Here is a 14,366-nt window from a genome sequence, read left to right as displayed (position 1 = left end):
AATGCTAAAATTTTGGGTAATGCTTATAAGAGCTATGCTCTCCATCAGCCATTAAACTTCACAGGGCAGACTGCAGTGAGATGGTGACTCACCTCCCCATATTGTAACATAAACCCCATGTTTTGTATGTAACTTACTGGAAAAATAGGGATGTTCTGTATCTTGCAAACCCTTGGCAATTGATAATATTGGCTGTGGTGCACTAGTAGCTTTGACAACAGAAAAGGTAGGCAATAGCTTATGGCTTTTTTATCCATGAAACAGGAAGGAAGCATTTAGCATGCAACAGTGATGCTGGGAGGAGTTGAGTTTCCCTTCTTGGGAAGGAGGCCCTTGCTGTCCAACTGGATTTTCCTCTTTGCTTTCTCAGCAGTGATGACAAATGGTTGACCGTGCATTATGTTTTGCTAGCATACCAGTAGTGAAATAATAATGTTGGCAGACTTGTCTAACATTAGAGATAGCTCCCTGTGGAGGTAAGAGGCCCTCAAAACTGTTGCTTCAGGCTGTCCTTGGGTGTAAGCAGATGTCCCTGTATTACTTGTATATTTGAGAGCTTGTTTTTTCCCCTTGTTTTGAGAGATATCTTTGTAATCAGGAAGACCAACAAATCTATGTCCTTTAAAATAACAGCAAAATTGCTAGAGCATGCGTTAGAAAACTCATCTCAAACACACAGCAGTTGATGTGCCTCTTTAATTGTTACGAAGGAAATCCTGATATAGTAAAAAGTCTTTATTATACTGGGCTTTCTTGTTCTGCATCTGTGGTAAAAACATCATCTGTGATGGACCTTAGTAATGGAAAATACAGGCTGGATTACTGGTGACTATAGAGGATCCTGTTTTCAGGACGTTGCTCAATGATTTGTCAGGGCATAGGGCAGTCGAGCCAAATAGTATGAGTCTGAGGGGTAGGAACCTGAGATTTTGATTTCATAGCTGCTTTCACTGCTGCTTCTTGTGCCAGAGAGAAAGAAGGATCTGCAAAAGATCCTGAGCTGCAAAATAAATCAGTTGTGGTGTGTAAAGCTAGATTGCTTAGTCATTGATTTTGTATGGTTTGCCTGATATGGACATTTCAGTCTCGTTGCAGAGTACTGTGATAATACTATTCTCATTCATTAATGCTTTATCAACCACACACATGCAGTCCCCACCCTGAAAGAAAAACTTACCTTTCAGCTTAGTTCATGTTTACTCAGTTTCTTCTCATGTTCCTTTTCCTTGGATTCTTCCCAGTACATCCCTATTTTATCATGGTGCCCTACACAGACAAAGCTGCTGCAGTTGAAGGCTTAGTAGCGCTAAATTATTTTGTATAGGTACTAAGGACTTGTTTCTCCCCCCTTTCCCCCCATTTCCTGCCCATATTTTATGATAGCATCACACTATTGACTGCTTTCCAGCTTGTAATCATCACCTGTATTCTGCAATTCTACAGCCTTGTTATCCCTCATGTCTACATTTTGTATTTCATTCTGAATTGTAGTTATTTCATAGAATCACAGAATGGTTTGGGTTGGAAGGGACCTTAAAGCTCATCCAGTTCCAACCCCCTGCCACAGGCAGGGACACCTTCCACCAGACCAGGTTGCTCCAAGCCCCATCCAACCTGGCCTTGAACACTCCAGGGATGGGGCAGCCACAGCTTCTCTGGGCACCCTGTGCCAGCGCCTCAGCACCCTCACAGGGAAGAATTTCTTCCTAATGTCTCATCTCAATCTCCCCTTATTTACATTTTCTAAATACAATTTCATCATTTCCTCTTCCACACCCCCCCCAAGGTAAATATTTCCTATCCTTTGGGTTACGTGGAAGCCATCCAGTTTGGTGTCATCATCATAATTAATAAATGGACTCTTATGTGTGACATTTCACAATCAATAGACTGAGGAAGGAGAAGAGCTGCTCTGAGTCTTGTTTCTAGTTCAAGTACTGCAGCCACCTTTCTTGGCCTCTAAAAATGGGGAGGGTAAAGGTTTTTTTTTGTTGGGTTTAGTTTGGGGTTTTTTTGCCATGTGTTTTTATATTGTATTTTCTGGATACTTTTCTAGGCTTTAAAGCACCTACAACCATGTTTACCTTCCTAGTTGTCAACATCACAATCGCTGTTTGCTTGGCTTATACTTGTTTTGGCTGTTTCAAGTACCTGAGCCCATTGAATTACAAGGTAAGTGATGGATACCCAACACCTTTCAGCATCTACCTATGTGCTTGGTGTTCCTGCGGGGTGCTTTCTGCCTTCTCACTAGCAATGTATTCACAAAGGTTCATTCCAGTAAGATGGCAAAGAGGGCTGCTAGCAGAGGTAGGCTGCTAGGCACAGTGTTAGCAGGAACTGAATTTGGGAGGGAAGAACAGTATGGAAGAAGTATGGAAGAGGATGGGAAGAGAGTTCAGTCTGTGCAGGTTTTGGGGCTCTTACCATCTCTGTATATTGCTTTGACTTATTAATTTGATATTGCCTCCCTTCCTTTCCTCACCTATTACTGGTTACAGGTAGAAGACACGCAAGGGGAACGAGGAAATGACACAGATGTACCAACCATCACCACATCTTCTGTAAGAAGTTAAAGAGTTACTAATACTGTCTTATGCTTACTAGAAAAACTGTATTTCTCACCCTGCTAACCAGAGAGCTTGTGTAAGATGTATTAATCTGAATGGACTGTGGGACTTTCCTTGTGGGACCAGAGAGTTCTGCAGCTGAGCTCCTTGACTGTTCTCAGGTCATGTTCCAGAAGTACCCTTGGATGATGTGTTTGGAGTAGCTGAGACAATAATTTAAGCACCTCTGTATGCTGTGTTCTGGGCCTTACATGAGGCAGATCCTTACATCTGCACATCTGCCAAAAGCAGTCAGTTGCCACAGCTTTGTGACTTTGGAAGTTGTGATGTGTAGCATGTCTTACCTGCCAAGTCACTAAAAGGATGCAAGGCTCATAGAGGCCTTTGCACAGCAATCTGCAAGTACAGGTGAGAGTTGCACTAGGAAGCCTCTGTTAGGGTGACAAAGGCCTTATGTGTTAAGGGAAATGAATGAAAAGAAGAGTTACAAGGGGAAAAATTATCTGGGGTGAATATCCCAACATTAATCTGGGGTGAATTATCCCAACATTTGAGCAACCAGTAAAATCTTTATTGCTTGTCATTTCAGATGTACGTGCCCCAAGTCTTGCATCCTCATCCTACAGAAAGAACGGTGCTCGCCCATAAGGAGCAGCAGTCGTATGGCACCATGGACAACACTTCCTCACAGGCAGAAGGAATCGTAAGCTATTCTGCCGGACCTGCAGTTACAGAGCAGGCAACGAAAAGTTCGGTTTGAATGCCAAGGACTAACACAAGGTGGAGCACTTGGTCCAGGTTTAGGAGAACTAATTCTCACCGTCTACTAAGCATTGTGTTTGATTGGCATACTCCTGCCTGCTGAAGAGGTACAGAAATAATCCCTTGTGCGGTCTGCAGCTGTGCTTGGAGATTAAAAAGCAGATGCCTTGGGACTGGTTGTTTTCCAGGCTGTCTGCACACACTGGGAAACAAACCTGTTGCACACGGGGATGCTCATCCTCAGGGACTTCACTTACGCTATCTCATCACTTGCCTTATGCAGATAACTTATGCTGCGTATAAATAATTGGTCACCAAAGCAAATGCAGCTGTAATTTATTTATTCAAAATAATTATTGCTTTAAAAGAAAGAAGTATTTATAAACCTCCTGGGATGCATTAAATCCTCAGGCAGTGTCACTGATGATGAAAACGCTGTTTGCATGGGTATGAGGATGGTGTGTGGGAGTCTCATCACCCAAAGTAGTCCGTGTAGACTTGACCATGTTACTCTTTATCCTTAAAAGAGATGAGGGAGTTACTCAGTGTGCACTGGATGGGTTACTGTGCACTCAGGTACTAAAAGTACCAAAGCAAAGAGACTGGTGTGGAGATGGGAGTGCTTTATCTGATACTGGTTTTATATATATTTGGAGGGTGTTTACGTTGTTAGTTTCTGTTCACTATTTTTAAGGGCCTTTCACAGTGAAAGTTCACCTGCCAACAATAAAGGATGTAATAATTTTATCTTTCTTTTAATCTTGGGTCAAAATGACAGAACTCTGGGATTTCTCTATAGTGCCAACTATATGAGCTGTAAGATACTAAGATTTTAAATTATGTAGTAGGTGCTGATTTACTCCGAAGTACATTGTGTCAAAGTGCAACTAATAATCCTGAAGCAATAAAACACTGAGTTCAGAGGAATTTCAGGCTGAAATTTATGTCTTCTTTGTGTATTGAAACAGTTCTGCTGCTGCCTGCCTCACAGTGTGCTGTGTCATGAACTGTTCATAAGGGCACTGTCATAAGGCTCAGAATGACAGTGTCCCCCATGAGAGATTTGAATCCTTTTAAGTTTCTCTTGGGGATGCATCTTGGTGACCCTTGGGTAGGAGAAGGTTTTGTCGTCGTCCCCCAAGCCCTCTCATTGCCCGCTCATTGTGAAGCCCTTAGTTCCCGAACTTGACCTTTTCTAGCATGTCTGTAAAGCAGCAACATCTTGAGATGGGAGTAGAACCTGTGCCATAAATAAGTGTGTGCAGATGTTCAGTGTCTTGCAGGACTGCCTCCAGCTCCCTGAGACCAGCACCCTGGACGAATGCTGAGCAGGAGATCTGCCCTGCTGCAAGAAAGACCTTGCAGAGCTTCAAAACCCTGCTGAGAAGCCCATCCTGTTAGTGGAAGGTACACATGCTGCTTAAAAGGCCTTGTCTGTTTGTGGGGGGGCATGGATTTATGTCAGCTTCTTTATGTTATCACTTCAGTGTGGCAGGTTAGTCAGGGGGTTGCATGTGTTTTGATTTCAGCAATTGTGGTATCATTAGAGGGGGTTTGTACCCTGAATGTTGGGGGGGATTTATTGATCATGGTATGACTAGAGGTGGTTTGTACCCTGGGAAGTCATGCTAACATGCTTCAGGTGCATGCTTCAGGTGCTTGCTAAATAGTCACTGGTGGTATTTGAGGAACCAGTCCATGTGCCTGATGGAGAAACCACCTGTATATTTCACTTGTCATGTACAAGTGAACAAGCCATTCTCATCTGCCACTGTTCTTTATTGCAGTTAGTGTATAGAAATGTCTGTGGTACTTGGACATGCACTAGAGTAAAGGCTAGAATCACCTATTAGTGAATTATCACAAGATCTCCATGTATAGCAGCACACAAATTAGAGGCTGGTTTATCAGCTTTGCTATGTTGTGCTTGCTGCCCTGCTATCTTTTGGGTTTCTCTGAGACATGGAAGTAATTAGGAACTGCACTGGCTCTAGTTCATTCCTTCGGTGCTGGTGGATGTCTCCGAGAGGATAAAATTAGATCAGCAGGAGAAACTCCTTGCATTCCTTACTGAGCCTTACAGAAAAGCTGAGGGATGGAAGCCTTAACGAATGTGGATATTGGCTGTGCTGTATTTGACATTCATACTTAAAGCTATTGCACATTCTTTACTGTTCTTTTTATAAATCTTCTGGCAGGAAGCCTGAGCAAATGGCCCAGCTGGAGTTACTGATTGTAGCTCCCAGAAGCCATATTTGTTGAGATGCAGTGCCTGCTGCTTGCCTTGCATTGCTCAGTTGGAACAACTCCCCCCCATTTCACTCCTTGCTCAGGCCTTACTTGTGTTCTGGCAGCCTCCACCAGCAGTGCTCCTGTGGAATGGGAATCTGGACAAGCACAAGTAAGCCCTACTCTGTGGTCTGTGGTGGGGTTCTCTGTGACACAACTGAAGGGCCAGCTCTGAAAAGGTGAAGGACAGAATTCATTTGATATTGTACATTTTGGTACACTCTGCAAAGGCTTCACTCTAGCTGATTTTCTTCTATAGTGAAGAGAGTGCTATACTGTATGCTGAGACCCAAAATAACCTTCGGCTTGTTTGGATACATCCAGCTCTGTGCTAGTTAGAGCTTATTCTATATGCATGCCCAGTCTGGTTCACCTCTAGCCCTATTACATCCTCAGCACCCAGATGATTGCAGTTTCTCGTTTGCATTAGGTGCACACGTTCATGCTCTGTTTTCCTTTGGGCTTTTCCCATGCTCTGAGCCAAAAGTAGATCTCTGTGCTGGCTAAGGTTTTAAATGCTTCAGCACAGCATTTGACCATGTTCTTTCTGCCTCTTTACAGAAATACAGTCCCAAACTCTGCTTATTCATACATCCTGGCAGCACAACTAGAAGCTTCCTCATGTATGATCCACAGATAGTCCATTTATTAGCATTTGAAGCCTTGGGTGTTTCTGAAGAAGGTGGGATTGTGCTAGAAGCAGGGGACCACAGAGCTCTTTTCCTGGCTCTTAGCAAAAGTGAGGTGAGAGGCACAGGAAGAGTTCAGGAGGAGGGGTCTCGTAAGCAGAAGTCCATCAAGTACAGAGGAAAGACACACTTTATTGCTCTAAACTGCAAAAAATACAAGGAAACACACACTTTTAAATTCAAATGATGGGCAGGGTCATAACTTTCAAAGAGGACATGGCTTAACTTCTTAAAGTGGTCTTGCAAATTCCTTCTCTCTCTAATCTAGACAAGTCATCTCGAATGGTTCTGCATGTCACCTGTCTGTAACAGCTGTGAGTGCCTGTTTCAGACAGTTCAGAGGTTCAGAAGTTGTTCTTTCTTTCTGAGGACAGCTGTCTGACAGATCAAAACAAAGGAAATCACGAAATGGAGACTGGAGACTGGGTCACTATAACAGAACATTCTTCCCTTTAATTTTTTGGTTCTTGGGTTAATTCCTGGCTCTTGCTTTGTTTCTGATGTTCTGTTGGTTAGGCCATAGCATCTCAGCTGCAGCAAGTGCAGCTTCCCAACTGTTTTGTGGTCAGACGCAGAGCTGGGTTATCTTCACTTGTTCTTTGTCAGCAGTCTGTAAGCATTTGTTGCTTGGAGAGAAAGGGTATCAAGATCAGCTGTCTTTGTTCCATGTACCGTAAGTACCTTTCTGTTCCACAAATGTGGTCCCATGAATTGACTGCTGTAGCATACGAAGGTGCTTCTCCCTGCTCAGCGTGCCTCTATTACTGATGTCTTCCAACCAGGAGCCAGCAGTTCCCATTACTGGGGGACTCTGAACTCCTGATTGAAAGCAAATGTTGTTGCTTTCCTAGAGGAGGATTTGTTCTCTGCCTTCCTAGGTAAGTTCCAGTGTAACATGCATCTGATCTTCTCCCTTTTGAAAGGACTGAAACTCCCACCTCAAGACCAGTGTTTGTGGATAGTGGAAAGTAATATTCTGTGTGTTAAGTAAGAATTTCACTAACTTAAACTAAATAAGTCTCCAGCTTCATTTCTGGATGGAGTTCCCTTTCCACTCAAGTTCTAGTTTGGAAATGTCTACTGGTACAATGTTTGTGGTCTTCAGCAGTCTAGAGCTTCATTCCATTTTATCATTCCCCTGAGATGTGAGAGATAACATGGTACATATAGTATAATACGGATATGATAGTGTCATTTTAGGGCCTTTAAACACTTCATCTTCCAGAGTGTCACAGGAAGATCTGGTGGGAAGGTCTGATGTCCTTGAATGCTCTGTACCAGGTCTGTGCATGATATTCAGGTGGGAATGGGTGGGACCAGAAATAGCCAAGAAGAGAGGGTGAATTTCCATATCTGCTGCTATATTTAGTGGTTAGTTAAATGCTGGTTAATAGTTAATGAAGACACTTATCAAAAGTGATGTTTGAAATAAGAGTTCTAGAACTCTAATGTGTGATATGTCCACATATCACATGTGGATATCAATAAAACAAGAGCCAGAACTTGTTGCTGTCTCTTACCATTAGTGCTGTGTGGTTGTGAACCTCCAGTTTTCATGTAGTACTGCAAAAGGGTGAAGGTTTGTGATGGAAATTAGTGACTGTTTTTGAAAGGCATCTCTCTGCTGTGCTTCTTAGCTGTTTATTAACATAAAAAGAGCTGCATTGCAGGAAGACTAAGAGCAGAGGGAATGAGAGAGAGATGTATTTTTGTACACAGCTCGCCTCCCTTCTGCATGAATCTTTCATACATTTAGTGGTGTTTTATACATGGCTTTTCAGATCAATTAGCTTTATTACAGCCTGCTCTCCTGAAATGGAAAGCATCAAGTTGCTTCTTTCAGTTGAAGATGTTCCATGTCAAAACTTAGTTTGAATTCTATATAATTTTTCCCTAAGTATTATTATCAGTATTTTTCCCCTCTGTCTATAGACACAGAGAAATAAAACCAGCAGCTCTCTCCACAGAGGGAAATGGAGAAGGAAATAATATGAAGAATTGCTAAGTACCATAATTTGGTTGCAGGCATTGAATTCTTTTTATGACAGGGTTCTAGCTTTATAGAATGGAGTAGGGTTTTCTTCTTACTCCTTTTTATTTGACATCTGTAACTTCAAAATTGATCCTAAAATAGGAAGAATTTATTCCCTTCTGTGACCAGAATTCAGAATCTGTTGGGAAGGGCAAAAATTGAGGAATAAATCAGTTGTGCATTTCTAACAGGAATCATTTAAACAATTATTTCTGTTACTTATCCTCGAAAGGGAAAAGACACAGTGGTGAAGTTGAGAGAATTGTAGCATCCTTAGTTCCCTTGAGGCTGTACCAGGATTTCTAGAACTGGAGATACAAGTGTATTTACGTACAAACCCACCCCAACAATGCAGGCGTGGTTGCAAAAGAGTTTTAAGAGCTGCTGGGAAATAAAGCTGCTCTTAACACTTCCCTCCATGTGGGGAAGCTGAAAGGTTAGTAGGCGCACTCTGAGCAGAGGTGAGATCCTACAAAGGAGCATGGCTGTAGTCCCAAAGAGAGTGGGACTGCTTGGGCTCAGTTGGAGCTCAGGAAATCACACAGAGCAAGGGATGCCATACAGACAGTGGGAAGAATGTTGGCTGGGTTAAGATGTTCCTCTCTACAGAGGAAGATAGTGACATCTGTCACTTACCTGAAGTCCTTGGGGTGGGACATACCCACATGCTACTGTGTAGTGGATAACTAGGAATGAAGCAACAGTCGGTGGGCTGTGTTAGGAAGGAAGGATGGGTATTTACCAGGAAGCCCCTATCAGCAGGACAGGCACAAGCCGGTTTTGCATTGGATGTGGATACCAGTGGGGGGTAAGTCAGGGACTGAGAGGAACCTCGGAGCAGAGGGTGCAGATCCTCTTTTCACCTTCAGGGCCTGGCCCTCCTTGGGCCCAGAGCAGATGGAGCAAGGGGCAGAAGGCTTTGCAAACAGGGTGCTGGGCCCCTTGATGAGCAGCACAGGCAAGGTGGCGCCATCGGTTTTCCTCCTTGCACCTCTTTTGTGCTGTTAAAACAGTTGTCGAGTCAGTCTTCACACACAATTCAGTTTGTTGTGTTGGTATCTTTTATTGGTGGTTGAGATTAGTTTTGTCTTTCTGTGTTTCTGTTCTTTTCTCTGCGCTGTACTCTCTCTGCGCTGATCATCTGCAGTGGTTTGAACCATTGTTACAAAGGGGATTATCTTCCATTTAAGAAGCTGGAAAGTCATCACTTAAATTTCATTTATCGTTCATCCTATCCTCAGAACTGCAGACATTCAGTTATTAAACACAGGCAGAGCTTGAGCATCCTTAATGTCTTCGAATCCAATCAGGAAGGTATTTTGAAGACTGACGTTTGGACTACATCTAGCAAGGGGAAAGAGCTGTCACTCAGTACAGATCTGTTCATAAATACTGCTCTCCAGAAGACAACTGACAATTGTAATGGGGCTAATTCTTCTAGCAGCATTGCCATAACACCATCAGGGCTGTCTGGCACTGCACAGGGTATTTCTTTCATGAAAGAAAACTAATCCTAAGCAAGACGGTTTTAGTGTGAGTTATGTTACTTAAAGTGCTATTACAGCAAGTAAAACAAGTGGCATCATTTCTCAGTGTGTTAAAATAAGCTACCCTGAAATCAATATGGATTTATTCCTTGTCTCTTCCCACTGTATCCAGAAGGCTCCTTCCATTCCTCATTCAGACAAAAATGTATCTTCATCTAATGCATATTATGTATTGCACCTGCTGTAAAACAGAACATGTATCAGCTCCTGCCCCCAAGCAGTTCCAGCTGACTCAGTGGTGATGAGTGGTGCCCTTACACATCTAGATCTAACTCTATACTTAACAGATTCTATTTTTCACTGAATGATGGCTTAACTTCCTTTTTCATATGAAAGTGTGATTCCTAGTCATATTTTTTCATTCATAATCTGAGTAATGCCTGACTATTTTGTTTCATGTACATAAAGTCTTGTCGTTTGGTTGTACAAGATGTCCAAGGGCTATGGAGAACAGCTTGGATTTCACAGACTTGTAGTTTAAAAATCAGAAGTCAAATTCATTTTAGCTGGGCTTTATGAGATGATGATGACCTTACTAGTGTTCTTCCATACCAGAAACAGATACTTACCCAAGTACTTCAGTTGGGAAGGCCAGGGAGGACAGGAGGAGGAAGGAAGGGAGCAGAGTATAAGTTCTGTTTATTTCCAGTGGCATCTCCATGGTTCTGAACTGCTTATTCAGCCTCCTCATGGGCTGTAACTGTCTAATTACAAAGCAGGATTTAGGTCAGCTACTTCTGATTCTGGTGTGGGATAAATGCATGTTTTGGAGCAACTTAAGGAAGAGCAGCTTCTAGGAGAGCAGTCTCTTTGAGCAGAGACTTTGGGGCAGCTTTGGTCTGGAAATAGACTTCACCATGAAATGGTTCTGGGGCAAAACAAAATGCTTTGAGCATCAAAACACCACCGCATTCTCCTGAAGGCTGAAGCTACTATTCCAAAGGAGCAGCTCAGCCAGCTCAACAGCAGTGCATCTGGCCTTGTTAGAGGAGACTTGCTGTCTGAATGGCAGGTACTTGGATGGCTCACTTTGGTAAGAACAAGTAGAATGGAGCAGAGTCCCTTCTTCCTGCTGATTACTACTGCAGTAATCTGATACACACTTACTTGCTAACAGAAAGGGTCAAAATTTCTGATGATCTGACTTCTGCACTGCTCGTGGTAGTACTGTAGCTAACAGTTTGGACGTGCTCCAAGTGCTGGAGTGTATCAGAAGCGAGTCTGGATTCACTCAGGATGGCTATCAGTCCAAATCTTGGGCTCATGGGGGAGTTGCTGCTTGCAGGAGGAGATGTGGATGCCATGGTTAGCCTGCAAACACTTCATTAGCACTAAGGCTTGAACTGCGGGCAGTGGGATTGGGTGCCTTTTGCTAAAAGCAGGTGATTACTTTGAACAAGGGGAAGGGAATTGACAGCAGATTTCACAGCTGACCCATGGCCAGTTTTATGCTCTTTCACATTGTCATAGCATTTCACTCAATCCTTATGTCTTTAAGTGTAGATAAGTAGGTGCTGTATAACAGCTGCTGTTCGCTTGGGCTTAAGGTTTGAGAAGTGTGACATGAGAATAACCTCTGCTGTCCAACAGGTGTCTCATTATAATTTTTAAGCTTCTAGGTCCAGATTTTTTCTGTCTCTTTCAGACAGCAGCTGATCAAACCCATGTTTGTGCTGGGTTTCCTGCCTCAGTGCCTATCTTTCATCCTCAGTAGAACTGACAATGCGGACAGCTCATGTTTGTGGTACGCTGAAGGGTGCTGACCTGGCGTGCAGAGCAGGGTGAGGATGTGCTCCTTTACAGCCTCTGTTCATTATCATTGTCTTGGATTGCTGAGTGCGGACAGGTGTATTTAAAAATAGAAAGGTGGTTGTGTTCTGTCCAGTCTCACTGGTGCCTGAGCCTCGATGAGCTGCTGTAATGTAACGTCACAAAACAGAGCCCTGATGTTCCTCCTTTCATTGAGGCTGGGCCCCTTCAAGCAGATCTGCTCCGGAAGGGAGGGGGAAAATGCTTCAAACCTTCTCCTGACATCTCAAAAACCGGTTTGGCACAGATAATGTAGCAAACTGTCTTCCCCCAACTCGATCTGTGCTGTGATGGAGCAGTCCCTGTGACCGTGCTAGGTTCTGTCGCTGTATGGCAGTGTTCCCCAGCACCACAGCAGGTGTCCGCCTGTGTACTGATGATGAGAGAGGATGAGCTCTAGCTCTCAAACATAAGGCCACACCAGGGACAGAAATAAGGCAAAAGCAAGGGGCCAGAGATCAGACTGGTACAAGAATGAGCAGAGTGGTTGGTGCCTGTTAACAGCTGCTGTTGTCAGAGGTGAGCTGATTCCTGTTGAATAAGCAGTGTTTCCACCATACTGCACCTAAAACAAGTGTGGGGATGGTTTTCTCTGAGAAGAGCCTGTTTTAGATGAAGTGAATCATTATGTATTTTATTCCTGTCTGCACCACACAGTATTTTGCAAATGAGAACACAAATTGTGACTAATGAAAGCATTTAGAAGTAAACGTGGAATTAGTGCTCACTGCTAATGTGGAAGCAGTTAGCTGTCCTACAGAACTCGAGTACAGCTTGAAGGGCTGAGGTGGCAGAAGCTGCTGTGTCTTCCTTTGCTGGTGCCATGGGGCTGAAGCACAGGAGGCAGAGAGGAAAGGGGGCTGGAGGTCCCAGGCTCTGCTCGGAAACTGATCTGGGCTGGGTTGCCACCCATCTGCCCAAATTATTTTCTATCGTGGGGCATCAGGTGGCTTTTAGCACCAAGATTCAAACATGCCAGCAGGAACATTGACTTGCCTTCTGTGAAACAAGCCACGTGGTATTCTTGAGCATAAAGCCCTGTGGGATGGAGCAGGGCTCTGGTGGAGTGACTCTTACTTAACAGCTTCCATTTCAATTAATATTGTGAAATGATACTAATCCGTGCAAGTGTTTGTGGTGGATTAGATTTCCCTGTGCTTGCAGGGGTAGGGAAGTATGTCAGCAGCGAATGGAGAACAAAACCATACTGAAATCAGTCATCTGGATAGAGTCTGAGAGTGTTTGAAGCTCAACTGCTTACACTAGGGACTGTTGCTGGCAAAAACATGCAGCCCTTCAAATACAATTTTCTTTGAGCAGTTTGCCTTCAATCTGACCTTTGTAACAGATGCAGTACAGAGGGTCTGAACGGGTGCTTCTCGGCTGTCACCAAGCAAAGTCTCAGCTATTACAACATCTAAAAGAAGCATACAGGTATTATTCAAAATGTTAATGCAGGTTTTTTATTTTTACTTAATCACACTTTTATTCTTTAGGAAGAGGTGTTTACAATCCCCTGCAGCAGCAGTGCAAAGCCACAGTGTGTTGAGCCTGTCCAGGGCCATGATTTTGGTCAAGAGTACAAATTCAGTGCAGAGGGATCTTGGGCTACACTTCCTCAAACCCAGTCCCTCCCTCTGGTCTGAGTGCTGTACCAGGAGCCACGCAGAGGGGAGCAGAGCTTCCTCCCAGCCAGGAAGCTGCCCAGCAGCCCAGGCTGGATGGGAAGGGCAGCCAGCACTAGCCAGCTGGCTAGTGTAAGGGTGCTGCAGATCATCGATGCTGACTAACCCCTGCACTTACACAAGTTAGGTCTTGCTGTTCCCATTCTTTGTGTGAGGAACCTCACACCTGCACCAACTCAAGTTTTACTGCTGCCATGAAAAGAAGCCTCTAATAAACCCTGATTAGTTAATTGTGATGTTTAAGGTCTATTTTTCAATTTCAGAGCAAGGGTCAGTAATACTACAGAACTACAGATTTTAGAAGTCTGCTTGGGGGAGAAGATAACCAAGTGATCTTCATGCTACTGTCTCAGTGCAGCTCAACAAAGAGACCCAACCCACAATCAATAGGTCTCCATGGCAGTATCTCATTGAGGTACACTGCATTGTTCTTGCTGTCCTCTCACGTCTGGTCAAGAATAAGATGTAACTGCATGGATTACAGTACTTAGTAAGGCTTGTACTCATGCTAAGCTATAAGCAGTTACCCTGCTGTTTGTCAGCGGAGTTATTCTTTCTTTCTCCAAAGTTGCTCTTTCTCTACTTTCCCAACAAATTGCAGAATATCTTCAGCAAGAAGTTCAGGTTCCTCCAAAGCTGCAAAGTGGCCACCTCGAGTCATGAAATGGAAGGAAATGATGTTGGTGTATTTCTTCTGGGCCCAAGCCTGGGGTATGTGTATGATTTCATTAGGGAAGGAGGCAATGCCAGTAGGTACTTGTACTGTGAGCCTGAGAGAGGAGAGAGAATTGATCTTTGAAACACTTAACCCTGCAAGAAATGGAAAGTCATAAGGAAGTGTTGTTCTTAAAACAGTTGGGCACACTGCTGTTAGGTAATCAAAATTTGATGTCTGCATCCTACATTTGAAGACAACACTCCCTGGGGAAACAAATGAAAATCCATACATTGATATTAAAGCCATTTTGCAAGAGTCCCAGGGC

General features: G+C 43.6%; 2 protein-coding genes and 1 long non-coding RNA gene across 4 annotated transcripts in view; 2 read left to right on the top strand and 1 right to left on the bottom strand.

Annotated features, from left to right (window-relative positions):
• The window catches only part of TMEM63A (transmembrane protein 63A), a 31,654-nt gene extending 27,395 nt beyond the window's left edge, over positions 1-4,259 (top strand). The window contains exons 21-23 of the mRNA XM_061350483.1: positions 2,057-2,172; positions 2,502-2,564; positions 3,160-4,259. Of these exons, the coding sequence (XP_061206467.1) occupies positions 2,057-2,172; positions 2,502-2,564; positions 3,160-3,330 (350 nt within the window). The 3' untranslated portion in view covers positions 3,331-4,259. The remainder of the gene's footprint in view (positions 1-2,056; positions 2,173-2,501; positions 2,565-3,159) is intronic.
• A 2,091-nt stretch (positions 4,260-6,350) lies between these two features.
• Positions 6,351-14,366, top strand: part of LOC133210788 (uncharacterized) — a 14,908-nt gene continuing 6,892 nt past the window's right edge. Inside the window, exons 1-2 of the long non-coding RNA XR_009725021.1 lie at positions 6,351-6,365; positions 11,535-11,670. This is a non-coding gene — a long non-coding RNA (uncharacterized LOC133210788). The remainder of the gene's footprint in view (positions 6,366-11,534; positions 11,671-14,366) is intronic.
• Positions 13,460-14,366, bottom strand: part of EPHX1 (epoxide hydrolase 1) — a 22,500-nt gene continuing 21,593 nt past the window's right edge. For both annotated transcript variants that reach the window (XM_061350488.1, XM_061350489.1), the window contains exon 9: positions 13,460-14,153. In XM_061350488.1, coding sequence (XP_061206472.1) covers positions 13,931-14,153 — 223 coding nt within the window. In that variant the 3' untranslated portion in view covers positions 13,460-13,930. The remainder of the gene's footprint in view (positions 14,154-14,366) is intronic.

This window comes from Neopsephotus bourkii, unplaced genomic scaffold, assembly GCF_033783945.1.
Source record: "Neopsephotus bourkii isolate Nb327-2 ecotype Australia unplaced genomic scaffold, CSIRO-AGI_Nbou_v1 NB_518, whole genome shotgun sequence".
In the NCBI taxonomy this organism is placed as follows: Eukaryota; Metazoa; Chordata; class Aves; order Psittaciformes; family Psittacidae; genus Neopsephotus; species Neopsephotus bourkii.
This window is presented reverse-complemented; position numbering and strand designations above follow the sequence as displayed.